At 40.2% G+C, this 25,109-nt stretch overlaps 3 protein-coding genes across 17 annotated transcripts in view; 2 read left to right on the top strand and 1 right to left on the bottom strand.

The window, feature by feature from the left end:
* The window catches only part of LOC5509121 (late secretory pathway protein AVL9 homolog), a 38,847-nt gene extending 22,792 nt beyond the window's left edge, over positions 1–16,055 (bottom strand). For 2 of the 3 annotated variants that reach the window (XM_032377998.2, XM_001629608.2), the window contains exons 1-13: positions 15,813–16,026; positions 15,537–15,657; positions 14,883–14,977; positions 14,640–14,711; positions 12,259–12,348; positions 12,104–12,170; positions 10,946–10,986; positions 10,717–10,755; positions 10,247–10,316; positions 9,841–9,908; positions 9,070–9,150; positions 8,863–8,997; positions 6,408–6,540 (exon numbers count right to left, since the gene is read on the bottom strand). In XM_032377998.2, the coding sequence (XP_032233889.1) occupies positions 6,408–6,540; positions 8,863–8,997; positions 9,070–9,150; positions 9,841–9,908; positions 10,247–10,316; positions 10,717–10,755; positions 10,946–10,986; positions 12,104–12,170; positions 12,259–12,348; positions 14,640–14,711; positions 14,883–14,977; positions 15,537–15,657; positions 15,813–15,887 (1,087 nt within the window). In that variant the 5' untranslated portion in view covers positions 15,888–16,026. Of the gene's footprint in view, positions 1–6,407; positions 6,541–8,862; positions 8,998–9,069; positions 9,151–9,840; positions 9,909–10,246; positions 10,317–10,716; positions 10,756–10,945; positions 10,987–12,103; positions 12,171–12,258; positions 12,349–14,639; positions 14,712–14,882; positions 14,978–15,536; positions 15,658–15,812 lie in introns of all 3 variants that reach the window. The other variant, XM_032377999.2, reaches the window with a different exon arrangement.
* Positions 34–11,643, top strand: LOC116616118. Of its 13 annotated transcripts, none has more exons than XR_004295199.2 (7): positions 75–395; positions 497–522; positions 3,274–3,367; positions 3,482–3,564; positions 3,653–3,673; positions 5,510–5,748; positions 5,831–5,914. XR_004295199.2 is itself a non-coding variant. In XM_032378003.2 (7 exons), exons 1-6 carry the CDS (start codon positions 144–146, stop codon positions 5,743–5,745), a joined length of 480 nt encoding a protein of 159 aa, XP_032233894.1. In that variant the 5' UTR covers positions 79–143; the 3' UTR covers positions 5,746–5,748; positions 5,831–5,914. The 13 variants fall into 13 exon arrangements, 3 of the variants coding, with proteins under 3 accessions (XP_032233895.1, XP_032233894.1, XP_032233893.1); XR_004295198.2 differs by having other exon boundaries at positions 494–522; XM_032378003.2 differs by lacking the exon at positions 3,274–3,367 and having other exon boundaries at positions 79–216; positions 355–395.
* Positions 16,056–16,116: 61 nt separating the features above from the next.
* On the top strand, positions 16,117–24,444 carry LOC5509139. Its single transcript, XM_001629629.3, has 3 exons — positions 16,117–16,290; positions 21,341–22,752; positions 22,859–24,444. The coding sequence occupies exons 2-3, from the start codon at positions 21,353–21,355 to the stop codon at positions 23,628–23,630; spliced, it is 2,172 nt and encodes a 723-aa protein (XP_001629679.3). The 5' UTR covers positions 16,117–16,290; positions 21,341–21,352; the 3' UTR covers positions 23,631–24,444.
* The last annotated feature ends 665 nt before the right edge of the window (positions 24,445–25,109 follow it).

Genomic DNA, 25,109 nt, shown 5'->3' with positions numbered 1-25,109 from the left:
ATAGTTAAAGTTTGTTCGGGACAGAAACGAAAATATCTTACGCGTTTGGTAGGAGTTATACTCAGTGTGCTTTTGCCGAGTCAAATCCGAGCCCGAGTCAAAATGCCGAGTCACTGGTCAGCGGTGTATTTTTCTTTAGAAAAATGCCCAGAATGCATTGTAATCCGTTTTTCTCTCCCTTCCCCGAAAGCATGGCTTCGGCGAATGGGCTGGAAGTTGAGCAAAATGTTATATTAATCTGCTTCCATCTCAATGTTTTCTGTAATATATGTGCATATTAGATTTTTCTTTAACAGTCAAACAATATCATTGGACCGTTTTCTGCATCTATTTTTCTCAACTTTCCGTTTATAGACGACCTCACCTTTGGAATTGGACAACTGACTCGAGATAAGGTTTGTCATCCTCCGCTTTTTTGCGTTAATATTTGAAAGTAGATCAATCTTATAAACTTATACTGACTGTTATACTGGCTGTTATCTTCTTCCTCCAGAAGATTTTCATCGACTTGACAATCGACAGGTAAGTCCCAAATTCGTCCCAAAAACCTGTAATGCCAAGTGGAGTCTGTCTCACACAACAAAAGATGGAAGAAGCTTTATGGTCCCACGCACTTTCCATTCCTGTCTAAAATGGGAGTGCGTGGAATCTACCTTTCCCGAAGATAGCACCATAAAACCTCCCGTTGGTTAAAAGTGGACCCAAATGCAGAGTTCTCTCCAGATGAGTGGCAGGTGATAACGTCCCTGGACTTCCCATTGTTGTAAGACTAAACGGGATACCACCTACTTCAAAATTGCGCTTCAAGTGCCTCGTATTCTTGGCAGTTTGTTCGATGACAAAAGTTATTATGATACGTTAATGTTTCGTGACTTTGTCTTCGCCATAAAAGCGTTGACTGTATTTATCCACTTGAGTATTTTTGCTCCTTGTTTACATACGTTATTTGTTTGTGAAGGTTATGAAATGGTAGCAGCACAAGAGTAAGCGAAGTACCATGATTTTGACCGTATGGACTGTGTGGACTTTTTTGCGGAATCCATGTTACTGTTCAAGTTATATACACAATGTTACTAAAGTATGTCATTATTTATATTATACAGTCGTTTTTGTTCATTATTTACATACGTTATTCGTTTGTTAAGGTTATGAAATAGTGGCAGCACAAGAGTAAGTGAAAAACAATGTATGGCTAATGATTTTTGACCATATGTACTGTGGACTTTTCATTGGAATGCATGTTACTTTTCAAGTATACTCCTTAGGCATATAACTATTTATATCAGTCTTGAAAGAACATTTCAAACAAGAAGAAAGAAGAAGACAAAAGGGATATGTATTTTTTTATCGAAATATTTTGGCAAATGACTGTTTATTTTCATATTATGAGGGCTTTATGAGATTGATTTTGAAAAAATAAGAATTCTAAAAATGACTGATGCAGTTACTAAATTTGCTTTGAACATGACAAAGTCAGTGGTGTTTCGTAATTAGGACAACATGAAGATCACTCGGACTAGAACATTTCAATCAAAACTACAGTTTTATTTGCACATGATGAAGTCGTACCACATGGATATGTTGACTTTGATATGTTGAGTTTTGTGCTAAAATAAGGTCATCACCCCTTCACTTTGGCCTAAAAAGCACCACCTTCACTTTGTCTGCAATAGGGTATTTGCTCTTCCCTTAGCTATGAATTTTTCTTGTTTTGATGACGTCATCGACGACGTCAGATGACGCGACTATTGGGTTGCACCCCCCTTGTTGCCTGGATAACGTTCACCAAAGTTTGGTTGTCTGCCAGTGTTCCCTGCTTGAGTTGATGACGTCATCGATGACGTCAGGTCATGTGACTATTGGGATGCACCCCCCGTTGATGCCTGGATAACGTTCCCCAAGTTTGGCTGTCTGCCAGTGTTTATCTTGGTTATTCACCGCCGGTGGCCAAGAGTTGTTACGTTCGCGATCGGGTATCCTGTGGTGCACGGGGACAAGGGGCGTCTCATTTTGTCCTGAAATAGGACCATTGTTCTGCTCGCGGTGTCCGAAAATAAGATTATCGTCATTCTCGAACCATTACTTCTCGCATTAGACCATTTTGACGTATGTTATGTGACTCGGCATTTTGACTCGGACTCGGATTTGACTCGGGCTCGGATTTGACTCGGGCTCGGATTTGACTCGTGTAACGGATTTACTCGTTTGATAGTCGTCTGAAAATGTAGAAAATGTTTGTGTAAACACATGCAATTATCGCAGTAAAATACTAGACAACACAAGTATGAGTTTGGCACAATGAGAAGTTTATTGAAAGATAATACACTAAAAATGGTGAAAGCTGTACTGAAAACATCCAATAGACTTCCCAGCCCACTGTTAGGGTGGGAGGGTGGGAAAGGAAAACAGACTATAATATATAGACGCGTTAACTCAAAGTCCGTTCGCTAGCACTAGCTGGAACATAAAAGACAATATCCGATTACAGTGTGAATAGTACAGTACCAGGTACCAGCTTCACTGCCATAAAAGGAAGCGCGAATTAAAGATTTTAATATGGTTATCAAAATAGCCCACTTTTCAATTTGGCCTTATTAGTCTTATAACTTGCCTGAGTGCAATCAAAAAGCCCATTCGTCGCTGTACTTACGAGAATCCATGCCGCGTTTGAGCGAGTGAGGCTACATATAGTATAGTCCAACTAGCAATCACAGACTTTTTACGCAATTTCAAAGAATCGTGGAGTTCATTTTTAAAATTTTACAACGAAAGAAATTTGGGGGATTTTCAGATGTCTGTTAGCAGTGAATTTGTATTTTTCTTGCGAATAGTTCGATTTCAGACCGTAGACGGTATATGGACTGGTACTCTTTTGCGTGAACACTAAGTATATTTCTGTTAAAAAAAACTTCATATAATATCATGTCTAAACCTAAAGCTAAAATAAAACAGGGAAATAGTGTTCATCAAATTAATTAAGACACCCCTTTGTTTCCAATCGCTAAAAATATGAGACTTAAAACCTCGTGTACCATAAAGTTGAATCCTTCTTTACAAGAATTTAAACAATTTCCTTTGATTACAGCACAAACGAATCATGAAGAGACATCACTTGTGTTTGCATCGCTTATCAATTAAGATCGATTGTACAACAGGGAGGCTAAGGCGGCCAAACTCCGGTTTCATTAATTTAATTTGATTTATAATAATTTCCCCATAATTTCCTCCACATCGAAACAAAGGATGATCAGGTACAATGACTGTGTATTGCAGATGCCCTCCCCTTGTCATAATATAAATCAGCCGAGGGAAACGACGACAGCAAAAAATAACAATTCTAAGGACAGTACCTACTTCTAGTAAACAGGTATCATAAGAAATTATGACTATGATATTACAAACACACCACCGTGGTTATACGTTGCTATCCTAGCTATCGCAGGGTGTTGAGATGTTCAAAATACATTTATGTACTTTTTAGAATGGTGATGTTGGCTCGAGGCAAAGTTCTTCTCGTTATGATTTTCGTACAGCAATCATTGCAAACCCGTCTTCCATGGTTTGGTTCGTTACACAATTATCTCGCTTTTGTCTTTGTTTGTTCTGTTTCATAGCTTGATTTTCACCACAATGTGTTTTGTTTTTCTCATAGCTGGACCTAAAGACGATTTAGGTAAGTCTTTCAATGTGTGTAGTTTTCCACCATCGAGATATGTCAAGAGTGCAAGGGAGGGAGCATAATATGGGCTCGCAGTGTCGCGGATTTTATTGCATTTTAACCTTTCAACTTAAAATCCTCACGGTTTTCGTTGATTCCCGATAGTGCTTCTCGTATGGTCTCCGGTTTTTACTATTTTTTCAAATGCTTTTGCTGCATAAGTTATATGTTATAAACACGCGCCAAGGCCTGCCTTTTAGACTGTGTCTATTTTTTTAATCAATAAGTTCCAAATTTTCATTATGCCCTTAAGGCCCTGTTAGTAAAAGTTGTATGATAGTGCAATAAAATAGCGATAAACGGCGCAAAGCAACCAAGGGGCGTTCCCGTGGAGGGGTGGGGTGAAGTCATAGGTAGATCCTTCGATATACAGTCGAACCTCTATTAAGCGGTCACCCCCGGGACTTAGCTTAGTGACCGCTTAATAGAGGTTGACCGCTTAATAGAGGCTTCGCTATTTTCGCCCCTGAATTAGCGTAAATCGGGCTGTAATTATACGTAAGAACTTTTTATTATAATAAACAACAGTAACAATCATGTTAGCCCTAAGACTGGTGCATTCCAATTTGATCCAGAAATGTTTGAAACCGCCTAGTCAGTTTGTTTTTGCCTATACAGCTCTTGTGGCTTTGCCCAATTCTATGGGCATGAGCTACTTTCGCTGGCGTTATGTAAAGTAAATGAGTGCGTTAAGGTGATGTTACACGCGTCGTTTCCGTCGATATCCGTCATTAAGCGTTTGCGCGATTTTGGAAGTCGAATAAAAAACTCGCAGTGCGTTGCCGTACCCTAAAACTCACAAATCTGACCCAGTTGCATTCATTCGGGGATACCATGAATACATGACTGAGTGGGAACCAGCACTAGAAGATGTTTACAAACTTATGCGGGAACCAACTAACATAAAGGATCCGAATGCTGTTGCAATCGTTAGAGAAAAAGCCGACAAAACGGTGATGGATGGAGACGGTCACCCGAATACTCTAGTTGACGATTACGAAGTTATGAGGCATATTCCCAAACTGATGTCAACGTGGGTTACCAAATATCTCAAGAGACCTACGAACTGTGAGAAAGTCGTAGTCAAAGGGAAGTGGGTGAACAGAGGTGGTGGCTATGGGCTCGAGATTCCTTGTGAATACATATTTGAAGGTGACAGTTTTTCTTCTAGCTGGCTAAAGCGGAAATTGGTAATCGAGGAATTTGATGCGACTGATCCGCACAAGACCACACAAGTCTCACAAGACGATTAGCCATAGTAATTAGATTAGACAGTTAAAAATATGACGTGCACTATCTGTTGTCATGCTGACAAATATTGATGATGACCGTTTAATAGAGGTGAAAAACAATGAAATCAACCAATTGGGACCCTCCTTTGGTGACCGCGTCCGCTTAATAGAGGTGACCGCTCAATAGAGGTCAAATTTACAGTAAACATAAGGGGGAAAATTCGGGACGGGTAAATGACCGTTGAATAGAGGGTGACCGCTCAATAGAGGGCCGCTTAATAGAGGTTCGACTGTAATTAGACAAAAAATAATTTAGTTAAAAAAACATTGTTTCCCAATCAGAAACACAAATTGTATTTGTTCACAAGAGAAAATCTTTGTTCATCTCTCTGATTAGCTCCATTTTACTCACGAATGAGAATCCATTAAATGAGGGTTTCTTGCGTAAATCAATGTATCTATTTGATAAACAGGGGAAAGGGGTGAACAGGCCTGCGACTCTACTTTGGTATTCGTGTTGAATCAACGCAATTGGACTCTCAGACTCCCTTATCCATAGGTTGTTTCCACGGTGAACAGTTCCTCCAAGTTGGCCATCGTTTTACCGATGACTCTTGTAAGGTCACGTGCTTATGTCAAGCCCCTGACACACTCATATGTACACCCCTTTGTCAAGTGGAGAGAGTCAGGTGCTCGCCGAACATGTACCGATTGACAACGATGCAGCGAGTCCCGAACAGCAGGTGCTCGTGCCCGAAGACAGTTTGTGTCGACCCAGCCGTGACATCACGCTGACGGGTATAGGACCTAGACTTATGTTGTGATGTAGAAAACACGCTTGAGGACATTATTTATTCTTCTTATTATTTTCCTTCATCAGATGCTCACACTGCAATTATGAGGGACATCTTCTCTGGCCTTTATCGAATTTAACTTTATTTCAAATAAACAAGATTCGATTCAGTATTTGAATTATCTCAATACTAGCAGTAACTCCTGCTGGCCCAAATGTTTGCTCTTCAATGACGGAGCTATTAGAGTCGGAGATGGAAAAGGGGACTGGTGAGGAGATGGGAAAGGGGACTGGTGAGGAGATGGGAAAGGGGACTGGTGAGGAGATGGAGAAGGGGACTGGTGAGAAGATGGAAAAGGGGACTGGTGAGAAGATGGGAAAGGGGACTGGGAACTGGTGGATATCGAATACGTCACTCAGGAGAAACACGGAATAAAAAGGCGCCGTCAGAGTTAACCTCTCCAAGAAAATGAAATGTACACGAAAGTACATGAAATAGCTGAGCCCCCCTCTCGCAGAGAACAAAAACAAGATTAAAGCTTCTTCTTCTGAAGTATCGCCCAAAAGACTTTGAATTCGTCAATTCAATCGCAGTGTGGAAGTTGTATATTTGCTGTCAAATACAACCCATTGCACAAAAGCACGGGTAGCCCAAAGTACATACCAGTTTGTCCCCCACTTTTGTTGTACTCAGTCACGTGCTGTACAAGATAGTCGGTAAAGCGAAGGTCAGCGGTTGATAGCGTTAGAGCACGAGTCAAATTTTCATCTCTGATAGATATCTGTGTCGTCTGCAACTACAAGACGACAATAACCGTAAGAAGTATTGGACATACTGAGTATATTGAACACCCCAGTGTTCCCTCCCACCATAGATTGTCTCCTTTCTTATACCCTAGCAATTACTCATTCCCCCTACCCTAGAGTGTACCCCTTCTTCCTACCCTTGACTGTACACCTTTCTCCTACCCTAGACTGTACACCTTTCTCCTACCCTAGACTGTACACCTTTCTCCTACCCTAGACTGTACACCTTTCTCCAACCCTAGACTGTACACCTTTCTCCAACCCTAGACTGTACCCCTTCCTCCTATCCTAGATGGTTCCCCTCCATCCTACCCTAGAGTGTACCCCTTCCTCCTACCCTAGAGTGTACCCCTTCCTCCTACCCTAGTGTACCCCTTCCTCCTACCCTAGTGTACCCCTTCCTCCTACCCTAGTGTACCCCTTCCTCCTACCCTAGTGTACCCCACCCTCCTACCCTAGAGTGTACCCCACCCTCCTACCCTAGAGTGTACCCCACCCTCCTACCCAAGAGTGTACCCCACCCTCCTACCCAAGAGTGTACCCCACCCTCCTACCCAAGAGTGTACCCCACCCTCCTACCCAAGAGTGTACCCCACCCTCCTACCCAAGAGTGTACCCCACCCTCCCACCCTAGAGTGTACCTCTTCCTCCCACCCTAGAGTGTACCCCTTCCTCCCACCCTAGAGTGTACCCCTTCCTCCCACCCTAGAGTGTACCCCTTCCTCCCACCCTAGAGTGTACCCCTTCCTCCTACCATAGTGTACCCCTTCCTCCTACCCTAGAGTGTACCCCTTCCTCCTACCCTAGAGTGTACCCCTTCCTCCTACCATAGTGTACCCCTTCCTCCTACAATAGTGTACCCCTTTTTCCTACCCTAGAGTGTACCCCTTCCTCCTACCCTAGAGTGTACTCCTACCCTAGAGTGTACCCCTTCCTCCTACCATAGTGTACCCCTTCCTCCTACCCTAGAGTGTACCCCTTCCTCCTACCATAGTGTACCCCTTCCTCCTACCATAGTGTACCCCTTCCTCCTACCATAGTGTACCCCTTTTTCCTACCCTAGAGTGTACCCCTTCCTCCTACCCTAGAGTGTACCCCTTCCTACTACCCTAGAGTGTACCCGTTCCTCCTACCCTAGAGTGTACCCCTTCCTCCTACCCTAGAGTGTACCCCTTCCTCCTACCCTAGAGTGTACCCCTTCCTCCTACCATAGAGTGTACCCCTTCCTCCTACCATAGTGTACCCCTTCCTCCTACCCTAGAGTGTACCCCTTCCTCCTACCCTAGAGTGTACCCCTTCCTCCTACCATAGTGTACCCCTTCCTCCTACCATAGTGTACCCCTTCCTCCTACCCTAGAGTGTACCCCTTCCTCCTACCATAGTGTACCCCTTCCTCCTACCCTAGAGTGTACCCCTTCCTTCTACCCTAGAGTGTACCCCTTCCTCCTACCCTAGAGTGTACCCCTTCCTCCTACCATAGTGTACCCCTTCCTCCTACCATAGTGTACCCCTTCCTGCTACCATAGTGTACCCCTTTTTCCTACCCTAGAGTGTACCCCTTCCTCCTACCCTAGAGTGTACACCTTCCTCCTACCCTAGGGTGTACCCCTTCCTCCTACCCTAGAGTGTACCCCTTCCTCCTACCCTAGAGTGTACCCCTTCCTCCTACCCTAGAGTGTACACCTTCCTCCTACCCTAGAGTGTACCCCTTCCTCCTACCATAGTGTACCCCTTCCTCCTACCCTAGAGTGTACCCCTTCCTCCTACCCTAGAGTGTACCCCTTCCTCCTACCCTAGAGTGTACCCCTTCCTCCTACCATAGTGTACCCCTTCCTCCTACCATAGTGTACCCCTTCCTCCTACCATAGTGTACCCCTTTTTCCTACCCTAGAGTGTACCCCTTCCTCCTACCATAGTGTACCCCTTCCTCCTACCATAGTGTACCCCTTCCTCCTACCCTAGAGTGTACCCCTTCCTCCTACCATAGTGTACCCCTTCCTCCTACCATAGTGTACCCCTTCCTCCTACCATAGTGTACCCCTTTTTCCTACCCTAGAGTGTACCCCTTCCTCCTACCCTAGAGTGTACCCCTTCCTCCTACCCTAGAGTGTACCCCTTCCTCCTACCCTAGAGTGTACCCCTTCCTCCTACCCTAGAGTGTACCCCTTCCTCCTACCCTAGTGTACCCCTTCCTCCTACCCTAGAGTGTACCCCTTCCTCCTACCCTAGAGTGTACCCCTTCCTCCTACCCTAGAGTGTACCCCTTCCTCCTACCCTAGAGTCCTTCTTCCTTCCACCTTCTCCTTACTCACCTCTACTAATACATGAGCAGTGTTCCTCTGTTGACAGTAGAGTGCATTGGACACACCTACAACAAAGCTGTCTACTTTAGGATTTTTCAACAAGTCTATCTGCTGAAGCGACAGGTATGGATGAAACAGAGAATTCTGAAAGAACCAGGACATAATTAGTACTATAAAACTTTCTATTGTACCAAATAACATTTTATCTTTTCATACCTCAGTGAAGATCTCCAGAGGTAAACCATACTGGTCTGTGTTCAGGTGGGCAGGGTTCAGATGAGAAGGATAAAGAGGATCCTGTAACACATCATTCAAAATGACTTTAAAAACAAGGAAATCTGTCAAACGATAAAAAGTCTCCTTATATACTGGAGCCAGAGGTATATGTATCTTATCTTCAACAAATAGATCTTGTGTCTGTCATCTAATAATCCATGGACGACATCACAGTGTGTCATAAACGAAAACGTGTACAGAGAAAACTAGTATTGTTGTATAAAGGGCACAAATCAGGGTGTTCCTGGGAATCTGGAGGAAGAGAATAGGGTACAAAGGGAACTAGAACCACTTTTGAACAACCCTGGGTATGTCTCTGCTACAGCCTGTTATGTATTAGGGGATGAAGGGAGTAGCAGTAACAAAAGGGGAGTCAAAAATTTCGAAATGGCCACAACAATCAAATTAACAAAGCAGAACGCAAAATTGTGAAAAAGTTTTGAATGATATTCAGAGCAGTGTTCACATGAATTTCATGGTAAATCACAATTCATAACAGATAAATTTTTTATTTGATGGTTCACAAAGGCATACAATTTCACAAATTGTGGCTCCGATTTTCTGTCTTAAAAAATCACAGCCAATTTTGGTCTAATCATGGACCACAGAGAACCCCTTTGCCCCCCCCCCCTGTGCTTTATTTTTTTCTCTCAAGCATGGCCTGGTAACGACATCAAATGATACACTATGTTCCAAAGAGAGTAAAATTACCTGGTCGTTGTCCTGGTAAGGTGTGTCGTCCATGCAGGCAGATTGAACTAAGCCACTTTCTAACATCCCTAAAGACACCAACCAACAGTCCAGAACATAGAATATCTAAACCAACACACCTTTCATAAACTCTAAAAATTCTGAGACAGTACAGTAATAGCACAAAATATTGACAAATAAGCTTTTATTGCACCCACAATTAAATAAAAAACCATGTAAAGCAGAAAAAATCTAAATATTGTGTAGGTTTTCTAAAACAGCATGCAGTCGCGGGATTGTTGATTGAGCATGTAACATACACACACAAAAATTCACAGCCTACAATATGTTTGCTAAATTTGTAACAGGAGAAAATTAATAAAACATGAAAGAAATTGAAACATTTTGTGTGTCGTGCTTTACTTACCAGGAATAAGTGAAATAAGGGACAGAAGTTGAGACCCCAACTTTGCAACAGGAAACCCATAAAATATAACCTGTGGAAAAACACAGTCAATAAATTATAAACATACCTGTCAACTCTCCTGCATTAGGCGAGAGTCTCAAGATTTTGGACCCCTTCTCCCGCTCTCCTGCTTCCGAAAAAATATTCTATAGAAAATCGTAATTTCCTTGCATAGCGCAATTTATCTAACACCCTCGTGTGGTGATCTATAAGTGGATTTGTTTGCGAGAGTTTTCGATACGGCAAACGCCTGCGACGTTATACCCACCCTCCCCCTATAAAACAAATATACCACACCCCTTTCCCCCCAAAAAAAATGATTAACTATTAATTGAGATTTTCGGAGGTTGACAGGTATGTAAACATAGTACATATGAACAAACCGGAAACACTTTTCCTTATTATTATAGCATAATATTAATTGTATGTACCTTTTTTTCAAGAAGAAGAAGTTTGAATAATACCAGTATCTAAAATACATAAAATACAAAAAAAGAATATTATATATATATATATATATAAAATATATATATAAAATATATATATATATATATATATATATATATATTATAACTGCAGAGGTTTTTTTTTCCAATGCAATAAAGCAACACTTCCACAGCACAAATTTTTCATAAAAAAATAAATTTCATCCTTTCTTACCCTTTGTCTAAATCTCATAACCAGATCCATGATTGACAATCCTGAAATTGTTCAAAAAGTGATTGTGCATCTCGGTATATATGCAAGTGAACCAACTATTAAAGTTTGACCAATAATTTGCACTTTAAAATACTGTACTTCTCTCAATAATGTGAATTGCTCTATATACATTAACATTCATTTTCTAGTCTATTTTAAGCTCTTTTATGTTTTTTTATTTGATTTGTTTACATTCATCTTCTAGTCTATTTGAAGCTCTTTTATGTTTTTTATTTGATTTGTTTACATTCATCTTCTAGTCTATGATAAGCTCTTTTATGTTTTTTATTCGATTTGTTTACATTCATCTTCTAGTCTATAATAAGCTCTTTATGTTCTTTATTTGATTTGTTTACATTCATCTTTTAGTCTATGATAAGCTCTTTTATGTTCTTTATTTGATTTGTTTGCACTTGCAGCAATGGAGGGTGCCTTCATGAATGGAAATGGAATGGAAATAAAGAAAAGAGATAAGCCAGACTGAGTGGCAATTTTGAGATATTTGATCTAGCGATTTTTCAAACATAATTATTATTATAATATCAATCTCAGGTCCCTTGCCATACTTTTATGTCAAGTTGTAACTGTAGTGATATAATTAAAATGCAAAGCTTGTTACTGAAGTATTTTAAGGGTAAATAAATGTAGCCTAAGGCTTCCAAGAGTGTCTTCTTTTTATTTGTCATACTTATAAGGCAAGGAGGGATGGGTTGTGATATAGTACTAAGCCATAAGTCTTTGTATGACACATTTTGGTTTCTTGTGATCCACATTGAAATAGATAAGGATGACACCATATTCAATATATTACAGTGTAGCTAGGTGTCACATAGCTGTCAACTGCCTGCATTAGGCGGTTGTCACAAGATTTTGGACCTCATCGCAAGCCTAATTTTTGTGAGAATGTTCGACATACATTCTCTGTATTCACCCACATTGCTCTATTGGTTTTTTACTGTATTTCACCCGACTTCACAAGATTTCTGTCCAAGTTGGGGTGACAGCTATGGTGTCAGAAAAATAATTATTCATAATTCTGCTGGGTTGGTCAGAGAATGCATAAAATATTAGAATGTTTGTAACACAATAAATAATTACCAAGGGTTGTTGAGCACTGACCTACATTCAGAAGACTCTCTACCATCATATCACCTGACAGGGAATTATTCAGACTGTTGTACAGCTCCTAGAATAGTAGTCATTCAATGACATAAAAATACATGTTAACACTAGTATTCAGTTTCTTCATGAGTAAAATCCCTTTACATACTTACCTTTAAAATACCAACTCGTGAAAAATCTTTTTCTTCAAAATAAACTTTTGTTGCTACCTCAAGCTTAGCTTGGATGTACCCATACACAGGCTTTGAGAAAAAACAAGGGAGATTTTATGTTATTCATCATAGTACAACATTTCAAAAAGATTGACATTTCTTATAAAATTTCTCAGATAAGCATGCTTCTTTACAACTAAGACTATCCATTAATAACACTTTCCCATTTAAAAATGTACTTTCCCATTTAAATGTGTACTTTTGCGAGAGCGTTGTCTTCACGTCCTCAAAACGCGGGTCAACCAATCAGAGACCGTCTCTTCAATAGCCTTAATTCAACGCGTCTGGAGAACGCTAGTCAGCCAATGAAATGATCTTGAAATTTGAGCCCTCGTGATTCCGCGTTCTTCGACGCGACTTGACCAATCACACGGAATCATTCTTTTCCGGCAAAAAGGTCAATACAAATAGCCTTCTGTCAACAGATGCAGATTGCCGGTGATAACGATAATTAACGCGGACTAGGGGTCAGAAGAGATCAAATGGAGAAGATGACTTTAGAAAATAAAAGGAGTAGCCTTACATCTTCAAAACTACGTATATTACTCAAACTTTAACAAGTCATTAAACAAGCTATTTCTAAAACCAACACCAAGGACACTCGAATTGGCTTACCCTAGTAATGACCTTTTTCTTCTTTGCACAGCTCTCCCAGAATCTATTTTCGCTATACCAAATATGTCATGTCTTTCTGTGAACAATTCACCAAGTGGATATTTTTAGTGTTCCCAGGTCGGACTAATCATACTTGATCTCAATGAACCAAAGACTTGTGATGGCGCGAAACGACAATACAATCCCGGCTGTATCCAGCACAAATTTGTCTGCATCCAAATCAAATATTGTTCTTTTTGCCGTCGGTTTCATCCAAGAATGACCCATTCGTATTGTTCTCATTATAGAAAGATGCAGGAGAGAAATCTTCTAGCTCACGCTGCACATGATGCCGTGTAACACGAGATCTCAGGGTATGGAATGAATTGATAAACAATTTACTGTTTCAACAGATTCGGATTATACAGCAAATCAAAGTGCGTTTTCGAACGCAGAACGTACAATCTGTAATATAGGTGAACTCGAAAAATACCATCGTGTTTCGAAGCAATCACATGCGGAAAACCCGTTTAATAAAGCAAACCTCTAACTACTGAAACATCTCACCGAAACGTGAAAGAGGAAGATAGTATACAACATCATCATTTATTACAAGGAGAACGAATAAAAGCCAATCACATTCCCAATCAGTGCGTTTGCAGACGCAACGAGTGTCCAGGATCGATTTACAAAGATACATAGGCATGGAAAGCCGGTAAAAATTTTAGTGTACTATGTATCTAAAGTGACTAGCCTTTAAACAATATATCGGCGTTTTCTTACTTTGTAAGTCAAGCACGCAAAATGTTTTGTTCATTTCACAGAGATTGGACATAGCCATGCGTTATATTTTCTTCTCGATAGACACTCAAGAGTAGGCTTTGAAAACAAACCGGAAATTGTGCGTTTTAAAGACGCAGGCTAGTCAATAGTGTGAAAGAATCTAATTTTCGGTACGAGAAACACATTATGGCGTTTGTAATTGGTTGTTAGAAGACGAGGTTGATACAACTTTCTTATTCAAACATCAAAAGCAAGCTGTTATAAGTTGATTTACGTCTAGTTATGTGCTTTGGGAAAGCACCCGACTCCGGGACAGATTGAGCACCAAAGGTTGAGCTCTCTGTTGGTGGTCATATGATATGATTAAAAAACTGCTATCTTGTAAGCTAGGAGATGATAAGGCCCGAACAAACCGGAAAGTGTGCGTTTTAAAGACGCAGGCTAGTCAATAGTGTAGAAGAATCTAATTTTCGGTACAAGAAACACATGGCGCTTGTAATTGCTTGTAAGAACATGATATAATTTTTCTTGTTCAAACATCAAAGCAAGCTGTTATTAGTTGATTTATAGTTGATTTACGTCTTTAAAGCTAGTTATGTGCTTTTGGTTTGCTTTATTTTGGGTATAAGTTCATAATATTTCCTACATTCATGTCACCATCCTGGGCTTAAATTCAAAGTAGTGGACTACAATTTATACATTTTTAAATGGGGAAGTGTTTAATAGTAATTTTATCTTTAGTTAGCATGGAATACCACAATGTATCAAATTTCTTGTACTATACTATGATATCAAATTGTTAATAAAAAAATACCCTTTGTTCTATTGCACATATTAGTAGGGTTTTTCACCCACTACTGAGTACCTTCTTGTCTTTCCAACTTACCATTTGTGATAAGAGGCAAACAGCTTTTTGGATGGTGGTTCTATTCACATCAACTTACCATTTGTGATAAAACGCAAACAGCTTTTTGGACAGTGGTTCTAGTCACATCATCACACTTGTTCTTTAAATCCTTTACATGACAAAGTATCTTGATCAGGATAACAATCAAACTAAGGGTTTGATTACAATAATTTAATTATAATAAAATAAAAGGTATAGAATTTTGCACAATATTGAGAAAGACATTCTAAAAAGAACCATAGATGGGTGTACCAAAACTTCACATGATTACAGGATTAACCTTTGAATCCATTTGACGATAGCAGGAGACTCCATACAGAGTTTTCTTCTTTCCAGGTCTTGAGTTTAGATAAGGAAGATGGAAGAAAGTAGTATCTAAGAAAAAAAGCAGTGCCAACAAGAAGTGTTGTTTGTATTTTTAAATTAAAGATTAGATAAGAGATTTCAAAATAATTAAGATTATTTTTTAAGGCATGTTCTCCCCGTCCTCCCAGGGAGACTATCTGGAGAGTTGGAATAACAAGCAGACTTCAACAATGAATAACAACACCCTTTTATATCATTACGACATTGTTGGCCACACTCTAAACATTGGTTTTTTTCAACGACCATTATGACAGTCAAATTGCTGGCAAAAAGGAAAAAGTCAAGCATTTTTTCTCCAAAAATTAGAAAAAAGCCTGCCTTCAAGATAGCAGGTTTTCCAAAAGACCCTAAGAGATAGCACTTAGGTCATCTTTTAAAAGGGATAGGACAAACATTTGTGACATTTTGGTAACCCCTCCCCCCCCCCCACCCAGTTGTTAATCCTGGCAGACCTCATTGCTAAGCGGCAAGAATCCAAGGGACGCTATCTGGCTATGCACCTGAGGAGAGCAACAAGTGAAGCTGGACATTTTTCTGATAATTAGTGTTCAATTAGTTCCACGGGTACCTGAGTCATAGTTGTGTGCACCGTCTGGTAATGCCATGAACGGCAAATGTCTCCATTCTTCGGGAAGATTTCTGCTCCAATTATCATCCCCATTGATAACAGGAGGGAAAGAAAATTCCACCTAAATATGCAAGAAGATAGTGAAGTCCTTTTTGTACTTGAATATAATAGAAAAGTCAGAAGCGGTTTGACTAGTTGCTATTATATGTATAAGGCTTTCTGGGTTAAAAACAGCGGAAAACAGGTGAAATTATATTTTGAGTTATCAGAATTAACCTCTGAGCCTCGCTGATGGTGAAATCCAACGACGGCTATATGCAGCACGGGTCTTTTCTCCTCTGTACTCTCCATGCATACACCCTACTAAATCGACTTCTTACTCAAAAATTAATTCTTTATACCAACATTTTAAACGTTGTTCTCATCTCATCCATCCGCCATCCCGCCATCTTGACTTAGCGGTGGTCTCGCTGTATGAGATTACAAAGTGGGAGACTGGATACTAGTCCCCAAAGATCTGCTAAACATAGCAGTTACGTCATATGTTGATTACGCAAACATGGACTTTGAAATGGGGTGATGTGGTTCCGATGCATGTGACCTGTACGTGGCCAACATTGCGCAGTCATTGGACCCATATATCTTTATAGCTGCGCCAGTATTGGCCCAGTATCGGTTATTCGTTCCTGCTTCTGACACTGAATGGTGCTTGGCTGATGGTGATCTGAACTTCGAGTTTTGCAAAATCTTTGAGGTAAACGCCACGAATACACCCTTGACACGCTACCAGAATACCCAGTGGCATCTTCCTAAGCCTCTGTTAGTTGGTTAGTTTGGTTTGATCTCCCTGTGTCCATGTTTTTCTGAGCTTTTGATTCGTAAATCGAAATTGCGTACTTACTTTTCGATTCCAGAATCTTTGACCATTTTAGCTTATAAGTAAATGAGTCAAGACTCGTCTACAGACTTTAAAATCATCTTACAAACTCATCCCTTTTTGCTACGAAGAATTTATCCCTTATCCTGGCGCTATTTCAAGCAATGAAAATATCTATTTTCGATTTTTGAGAGATTTCAGTGTATGATTGATCCCTCTGTTGACAAAAGTTGCTCACAGGGCATGCAGTATTGCACAGGGATTTGTGTAGGTATCTTTGAATAAACAGCCGGATTTAAGTACTTGAGTGTGATAAGAAATAGAAACTCTTGCACTTTGAAAGAAGCAAATGATAAATGTAGCGAAAAAAACCATTAATTATCATGAGAATTTATTGATAGCATTGATGATAATAATAAACATTAATGATAATAATATAAAATCTTTACTTATTTATAAAGCGCTACGATGTGTCCATATTGCGCTAAATAAAATGAAACAGAAAACAAAAACTTACATATAGAAATTAATAATTAAAGAGGATAAGATAATCCTTGTACATACAGGGGTCGATCTAGACACAAAGTTGACTGGTTCCAAATGGTCACAGACCAATGAGGGGGGGAGGGTTGGGGGGTAACGGGGCATACAGGAAATTTTTGAAAATCATGTGTTTAAAACATGCAATTTGCAGAATTTTTGGGAATGCATTTGGCATTTTAGGGATGTATATAGTCAGATAATAAATTCAAGGTTTACTGGTGTTGTATTAAACTTAGGGTCATTTAAAACCGAGTGACTTCATTTATCGAATAGTCAAATAAAAAAAATTTTCTTACCTAATTCAACCAAATTTGTGTTCTTGAAAGTGTGGCGAGGCAAGTACCAGTTGTTCTTTTCAAATACCCCTTGGCAATATCCAAATGGTGTGATAGCAATATATATAAAAAACAACCTCCCTCACAGTAACTCGTAATAATTGACTCCATGACCTCTTGATTCTAAGCAGTTTTATGGTGCATTATCTCATCTAGTTGCTGATCTATTGGCATTGCTCCTCTTTGCATGTTTCTCCTAGATTCAGCCGTTAGAGGCACCGAAAAATGTACTGGGCAATTTTGCTTGTGTGGTATCATATGCTAATGTCGAAAGTACAAGAGGTGATTTAACCAGCCTTTTTTCCTTACTAAAATAAAGGCCGAAAATCTTTCCAAATAAAACACAGGGCAAACAAAAATGCCAGTAATATACCTAGAATACACTGCCCAGGGGTGATGTTAAAAAATATATATGTATTTCACTTACCAAGATGACCACTTACCATTGGCACAGAAAATTTGAAAGAGCTATCGTCTGGTTGCCAGAATTTCACCATTCCAACTTCTCAGGGATCTGAATTTGATCAAATTCTACAACATAATCAAAAGGATAACAGTCCTCCTTTCGGCAGACAGGATCTACATGAGAAACGGCTGCAATTTGTGAAGCAATGCTTTGATTTTCAAGATTTCGGTTCTAGAGATGTGTACAAGAGATCGCAAGCAGAGAGGCATCTTTCTCAGGGGTAATATTAGGATTTTATTGTCAACTGATTCCAAACACACATTATAGCAACCAATCAAAACAAAGCTTGAGTGATTTCACATGGAATGTAACCAATCGGTGAAGAGTTTTAGTGATTCCAGAACACGCACATAATTTTTATACACGTGCAGAATTTCTATTTGCATCCCCTCCCCCAAACTAGATTTATTACTCACCATAAGGACCTACACCTACAGGGTGGCATTTTAAGCACCTTTTTTCATAAGAATCTTATCAGCCTGATGGGGAAAAATAGGTTCATATTTGAAAGATCACTTAAAGGTTTTGACAAAATTCTGATTTATTGCTGATAACAAGAAAGAAAAGGTACTTTTCATATTGCACACTACTGCACACAAGTGGCCGCTCAATTTGCTTGAAAATTCTTGCTCAAAAATTATCTGGTATGTGTGCGCATAGAGTTTTTAGCCCTTCCCTGCAAACTTCGATTCATTGTTTAGACCATGAGATCAATGCGAGATAGCTTTGGGTGTCATAATCATAAGTTTTACTTAAAAATTTTGTGTACATGTATGATGTACATACACCTGCCCCAAAAGTTGGATTAACTGTAGGGTCTTGCGCACAGTGTTGCACAAGCCTGGCTCAACAAGGAATTTCTCGACATTTCCTTTTAGATTTAGTGCTATTTTTAAGTATTGCGTTATACGTATCCGGAATTTGGGATATAAAAGTTTGATTATCGTAGTTTTTAAAAATAGTCAACTATTTTTCTAACCTAATAGAAAACCTTGATATTTTGTTGTCGAAGTATGGACGTTATGTAGTTATCAACAACTGCTGCGTAACATTTGAACGCTACAAATGTGTTTTGCCTTTTTTGCCTAGTTTTGCCCTATCTCGCATGTTTTTGCCCTTGCCCTATCTGGCGCTTTTTTTGCCTTTTTTTTGCCCTATCACGCGCCTCACTAGAATCCTGCTATAAAAAAATCAAAATTTAATCCAGCGTCGGAAAATTCAGATTATGGGACCTCTATCATTGAGCAATTTAGGCTTCTAAAATTATTTTCGTATGTATATTTCTCCATGCTTTTAAGTTTGCAATATTCAAACTCGAACGGAGCGGATTCTTGTCTTGCATAAGAAGATGAGAAGCAAGAACTGAAAGTAGACAAATACCCGAGGAGTTTAATTATATCAACAGGCTGCCAGCAGCCATTCCTTTCTTCTGAAATTACGTCTAGAAAAGTATATAATATATTATTCGCACTTGTTTTAGATTTCGCTAATATTCGGGATAAAAAGCACAATGAAAATGCAGGAAGAGCGCGATGGCAAAATAAGGCAAAAAGGGCAAAAAAAGGCAAAAAAGGCGCGATGAGCAAAAAGGGCAAAAAGCAAAAGGGCAAAAAAAAAGGTGCGATAAGGCAAAAAGGGTAAAAAAAGGTGCGACGTAATTCGACGTTTTGTTTTCTATTGTCGAAAAAAATTCTAATGCTGCTTATCGCTCCCGTCTGTTCACATTTCTTTTCCACTTTCTATAAAAAGGACAGCATCTTAAATAGAATTTCAAGTGCATTCCATTTATGACATTGATCAAAAGAAAAAAGTTTCTTTTTAATTAGCAAAAAGAACAATGTTCATAAAAAATGGGCTTTGAAACGGCCCGTTTTTATGGCACTGTTTTTATTTTGATATATTTTTTAATGTTTTTGAAATTGTTAACTTTGGATTTGAGATGCACATTAGACAAACGTTATCCAAATAAAATAAAGTGTGTAGCTTTCTTGAGATCAAAGTTATAATCATAAACCTAGCGTTAGAATTTTTGTTACGCTCTGATGTGCAACACCGTGCGCAAGGCCATATGCTATTCTCAAATGAGAAATTTGGCCAAGGTCGCGTAACAAAAATTTCAGCTGTAAAGAACACCTCTTTTATTTTAAGTTATATCAAGTGTTAGCCCTTTGTTGGAGCTAAAGAGTCCTTGACTAAGGGCTACCAAGAGTTTTTCCCTGGCTTCTTTAAAACTTGAAAAAAGTCAAATCCAGCATCAACCCATGTTATATTTTGGCATATAAATACATTGTACATGTGCCAGGGCCTTGCAAGCCACTTGGGGGTGCTTTCTCACTACCTACAAGAAGCGAAAATTCTCCCAGAATCGTACAATACATGCTTTCAATGATATGTTGTGACGGGCAGTACTCTCAGTTTTCATTACAAATTTGTAAGCCTTAAGTAACCTCTACTTGGGGGGACTTGGACAGTGATGGAAGTTAATGAAACCAAAACTGCAAAAGATAAAAAAGCGAGAAGCCACACTTTAGGGGATAATGGTTTTCAATGACAATGAATGGAAAGTGAAAGTTCAAGCAGAAGGCGCATCACATATTATCTATTTTGTAGAGGGTCTGGGGTCTCCCCAGAAAAAAAATTGAAATTCCAGACTTTTAGGAGGTTTGGAAATTGATCAGAATACCTGTCTAAAACCTGCTTCAAAATTTGAGGCACTCCCCAAAATCAACGCTCAAAATAACCAACCCTCCCCCCAAACATAGCAGCCTCCCCCCCCCCGCCCCCCTTAAATAATGACCCTTCCCTTAAGATTTTCTATAACTTAATCTGTCATACAAATGAAACTGTACAATGCAGTATGTGTCATATTTTCACACCAGGCAGATTGAACTGAATATATTTTAGTGGTTTTATTATAGGCTTATTTCCTCTTTAAGTTTTATTTAGTCGTGTTTGAATACAAGTCATCCCTTTTTTAGGGATGACATTTCACTGTTTATGCATACGTTGCATATAGTACTGCCCATCGGCTTATTGACATATGCCAACTGTCTAGACGTTGCTCGGTTATAATGTTGTAATTGCATATTTCTACTTAACTTTCATTTTTCTTTATGTAGTTAAAACTGCAGAAAATATTGCATTGTTTAATTGTTTTATTTTAAAAAGATGATGTTTGTTATTGATGTCTATTTTGAAGCCTTATTTAATTTTCAACAAACCATTAATTATTCAATAGCCATAATTTGACAATTGGGTGAAAAGATTAGATTAGGCACAAATCTCTTTTTGGGCAATTTTTTTAAACAATGGTTGCTTTTAAAAAGCTTGTATTTATCAGTCCTAACCTTGATATATTTTTTTTAATGTAAAGTGCCTAGAAAATGTTTAGTGGATTTATTACAAAAATAAGCTCTTTTGATAGAGTGCATTGTCTTCTTCGTCAAATTCAAAGCTATACAAAATTTAAAAGCTTTCCAGTGGTATTTTGCTTATTGTATATCACTCTATATCAGTTTATTTTAGCAATCATTTGATAAATCTAATGTAATGGATTTTGATATTCTCCTCTTGAATCTCACAGTGCCATACCAACATGTCCACCATAGACCAGCAAAGTGTTCCAGTCGACATGGAGAAAGTAAAGGATCATTGCCCAGCCTTCAAGCAAGGCTGTCCTTACAGCAAGCTAACAGAGAACATATTTATGGAGGAGTTGAGAAAGTGCCCTGCATTTAAGGAGGGATGCCCATTCAAAGATGCCAAAAGCATTCATGATGTCCAGGAAGAGCTGGCCAAGATGCCGGAGGCCAAACACCACGAAGGTGCCTCTCACGAGCAGCTGCTGCACATGCTTCAGGCAGTCCATGAGGCATCCAAGACTCTTGAAAAGGACATGGGGGAGTGCCCGGTGTTCAAGCCTGTCTCTGGAGGGTGCCCATTCAAGGCAGCCAGCGAAGGGGGAAAGCCTCTTGTGGAACCCCCAGCAGCAGTACTTTCAACTGCTGACCTGGTTAAACTGAAGGAGTTGTGCCCAGCGTTCAAGGAAGGCTGCCCATTCGCAAAGATGGACAACAAAGAGCTGCTTGAACAGATCCAGAGGTGTCCAGAGTTCAAAGAGGGTTGTGCTTTTAAAAAGGCACACAGCATGGAAGAGATCTATTATAAATTGCAGGAAATGCCAGAAACTGGAGAATCCTGCCATCATCGAGATGTGCTCATCCAGACCATGAAAATCATCCATGGAATTGACCATGCCAAGGCCCAAGAGTGCCCTATACTTAACAAGCTGGGCTGTCCTTTTAAGGGGGTGGAGTCTCACGGGAAACCACTTATTGAACCAGTTGAAGATGTCCTTCCAGAGTCACAGACCAACGATACCACTGCACCCGAAGATCTTAAGCTAGTTGATCTTACGAATCTGAGGGAGAAATGTCCAGCATTTGACATGGGCTGTCCATTCTCTGAAATCGGACAAAAGAGTTTAGCCGAGGAAATCAAGAAGTGCCCAGAGTTCAAGTCCGGTTGTCCTTTCAAGGGCATGGAGAGCATGGCTGAGGTGTACGAGAAGTTGTCCCAACTTCCTGCATTCTCCCCAGAAAATCCACACGGCAGTAAGCTTCTTGAGACCCTTATGGAGGTGCACAAAGTCTCAAAGGAGATCAAGGAAGAGATGGGAGAATGCCCTGTGTTTGCCACTGATGATGGTTGCCCTTTCAAGACCATCTGTAGTGATGGCAGACCTCTGGTGGAAAAGCTGGAGTTCCACAGGTGGACTGAAGTGTTCCAAAACTCCCTTCAGGAGGAATTGGATTCTGTGGCAAGGCAGATCACTGAGAAAGACCAAACAATTCAGCTGTCAAAAGAGCTGAAAAAAGGCACCAAAGTTGTCCATCGAGCTGCAGAGAATGTCCACTTTGTGAAGGAATTTGCAAGAGGAAGAATTGAAAGCTACTGGTACCGTGTTTTATTGGCTGATTTGTACTATGTGTACAGGTAAGCACGTCTGTCTGACCCTCTGCCTGATTCCTTTCTGACTCGCTCTTATTTTCGTGCTGTGCCTGATAACCCGAATTTTTCTTTCTTTTTTTTTTTTTTTCAGCGTTCTGGAAGAAGAGAGCAGAAAGCACAAAGATCACCCATGCTTTGGGCCAATCCACTTTCCTGAGAAGCTTGAAAGGACAGAAAGCATCAAAGAGGACCTTGCATTCTATTATGGCGAGGACTGGGAGGAACAGATCAAGCTGTCTGATGCCACAAAAGAGTATGTCGACAGGCTGAAGGCGATCAGTGCTGAAGACCCCCGACTTCTTATCCCTCACCACTACACCCGCTACCTGGGCGACCTTTCAGGAGGTGCCATCCTGAAGAAAATGGCAGTCAAGGCCATGAAACTCCCTGAGACGGGAGAGGGTGTGAAATTCTTCACGTTTGACAAAGTGGCCAATGCCAAGGAGTTCAAGAACCACTACCGCTCACGGTTAGACAAGCTGGACATCAGCAAAGACGTTTCTGACAAGCTGGTGCAAGAAGCCAACCTGGCATTTATGTTAAACATCAAGGTCTTCAAGGAAATTGACGCCATGACAGGGTACGGCGTAGATGACACGCCCATTACCAAGGAGCCGCAGCTCCCCTCGGGACACGCCAACACGGACGCTGACGTAAACAAGTGCCCATTTGCGTCCATCGCGCAGAAAGCAAGGAAGGAAGCAGAGGAAGAGGCAAAAAAGGCAGCCGAGAAGAAGATGGCGTCAGAGAAAAAGAGTTCTCCGTCCCAGAAACAAGCGAGCCCCATATCCACCCCATTGTTGTTAGCTCTCATTATTGCTGGTATTGCTGTGGTGGCTGGATTGATGCTATTGAATCGCTGATCTGTGCAAGAGGAAAGGGCTAAATGCAGGATTCTCATAGACCATAGGACGTCTTGAATAATTTAGAATCTGCTAACAGACCGTTTTTCGCGATGTTACGCGCGCTTCCAAAATGCCACAGACTGGCGGGCCATAGCTGATCCAAAATGATACGGACAAAGAGGAATTTAAGCGCAAAAACTATGCATAAGAAGAACTCTGGCAGCTTTTTCTATAGCTATGTCTATAAACTCCACTTTGCCCGCCACTTTAGATCACTTGTGGCCCGCCAGTCTCTCCCATTTTGGATACGCGCGCAACATTGTGAGAACGGAGTATTAGTGTAAAGATTTAACAAAGCGCTGATCTGCTCCAATGAAATGGACTAAGGGCAGGATTCTCATAGACCAAAGGACGTCTTAAATTACTTAGACACTGGAAACTGAAAATTATGGTTAAAATTTAACGAGCCGTAGCAGTTTAATTTCGCGAGAAACACTAATTCGCTCTGATGATTCATGTTTCATCGCATGGAAGTTGTTTGAAGCTTCCACTAATGGGTGACAGTGTTATTTCACTTTGTAGGTTAAGGTGTAGTTTGAGAATGAACCTAAAAGTTCATCGTTGCCAGATTCTTGGTATTTGTAGCATAGCCTTAGGGGACTAGATTCCAAAGATTGCTGTGATTTCCGAATCCTGAACAGTAACGAGAAATTATTACTTAAAGAGTTTTTGTAGACAGATTATATTTTATAGCTAAATTAAGGATTTCTTAAAGATAAATATTGAAGATACTAATATAAGAAATGAATTTTAAATAACTGAATGAATATCATTTGCGTGTTTTGATGCGACGCGGTGGGGAGGGGCGAGGAGGAGAATTAGGTTCGCTAAGAAGGCAAATTTAATCCCTAACTTATTGTGACGAGAACCTAGGCAAGAATGTATCTCCAACTTGCTCTACTACCACCCATCCATTACGAGGTATAGGGATATGAGGGAACAGTGCCCATTATGGATATAAGGGAACAGGGCCCATTATGAGATAAGTCCATTAGGGGAACAAGGCCAATTATGAGAGGATCCCATTAGGGATAAAAGGGAACAGGGCCCATTATGAGAGGAGTCCATTAGGGATAAAAGGAAACAAGGCCCATTATGAGAGGACCCCATTAGGGATATAAGGGAACAGGGCCCATTATGAGAGGAGTCCATTAGAGATATAAGGGAACAAGGCCCATTATGAGAGGAGTCCATTAGGGATAATAGGAAACAAGGCCCTTTATGAGAGAAGACCATTAGGGATATAAGGGAACAAGGCCCATTATGAGAGGAGTCCATTAGGGATATAAGGGAACAAGGCCCATTATGAGAGGAGTCTATTAGGGATAAAAGGGAACAAGGCCCATTATGAGAGGACCCCATTAGGGATATAAGGGAACAGGGCCCATTATGAGAGGAGTCCATTAGAGATATAAGGGAACAAGGCCCATTATGAGA

Source organism: Nematostella vectensis, chromosome 2 (assembly GCF_932526225.1).
Source record: "Nematostella vectensis chromosome 2, jaNemVect1.1, whole genome shotgun sequence".
NCBI classification, from domain to species: domain Eukaryota; kingdom Metazoa; phylum Cnidaria; class Anthozoa; order Actiniaria; family Edwardsiidae; genus Nematostella; species Nematostella vectensis.
Note: the sequence above shows the minus strand (reverse complement) of the source record. Positions and strands in the feature narration are given on the sequence as shown.

What these genes read in the sequence shown, in the direction of transcription:
- LOC116616118 (XM_032378002.2), top strand. Translation starts at nt 144, where the DNA reads ATGCCCAGAATGCATTGTAATCCGTTTTTCTCTCCCTTCCCCGAAAGC. An exon ending in TTCGGCGAATGGGCTGGAAG is followed by an intron (nt 217 to 354) that starts TTGAGCAAAATG and finishes TTCCGTTTATAG; the next exon opens with ACGACCTCACCTTTGGAATT. An exon ending in ATCGACTTGACAATCGACAG is followed by an intron (nt 523 to 3,481) that starts GTAAGTCCCAAA and finishes TGTACTTTTTAG; the next exon opens with AATGGTGATGTTGGCTCGAG.
- LOC5509139 (XM_001629629.3), top strand. Translation starts at nt 21,353, where the DNA reads ATGTCCACCATAGACCAGCAAAGTGTTCCAGTCGACATGGAGAAAGTA. An exon ending in GATTTGTACTATGTGTACAG is followed by an intron (nt 22,753 to 22,858) that starts GTAAGCACGTCT and finishes TTTTTTTTTCAG; the next exon opens with CGTTCTGGAAGAAGAGAGCA.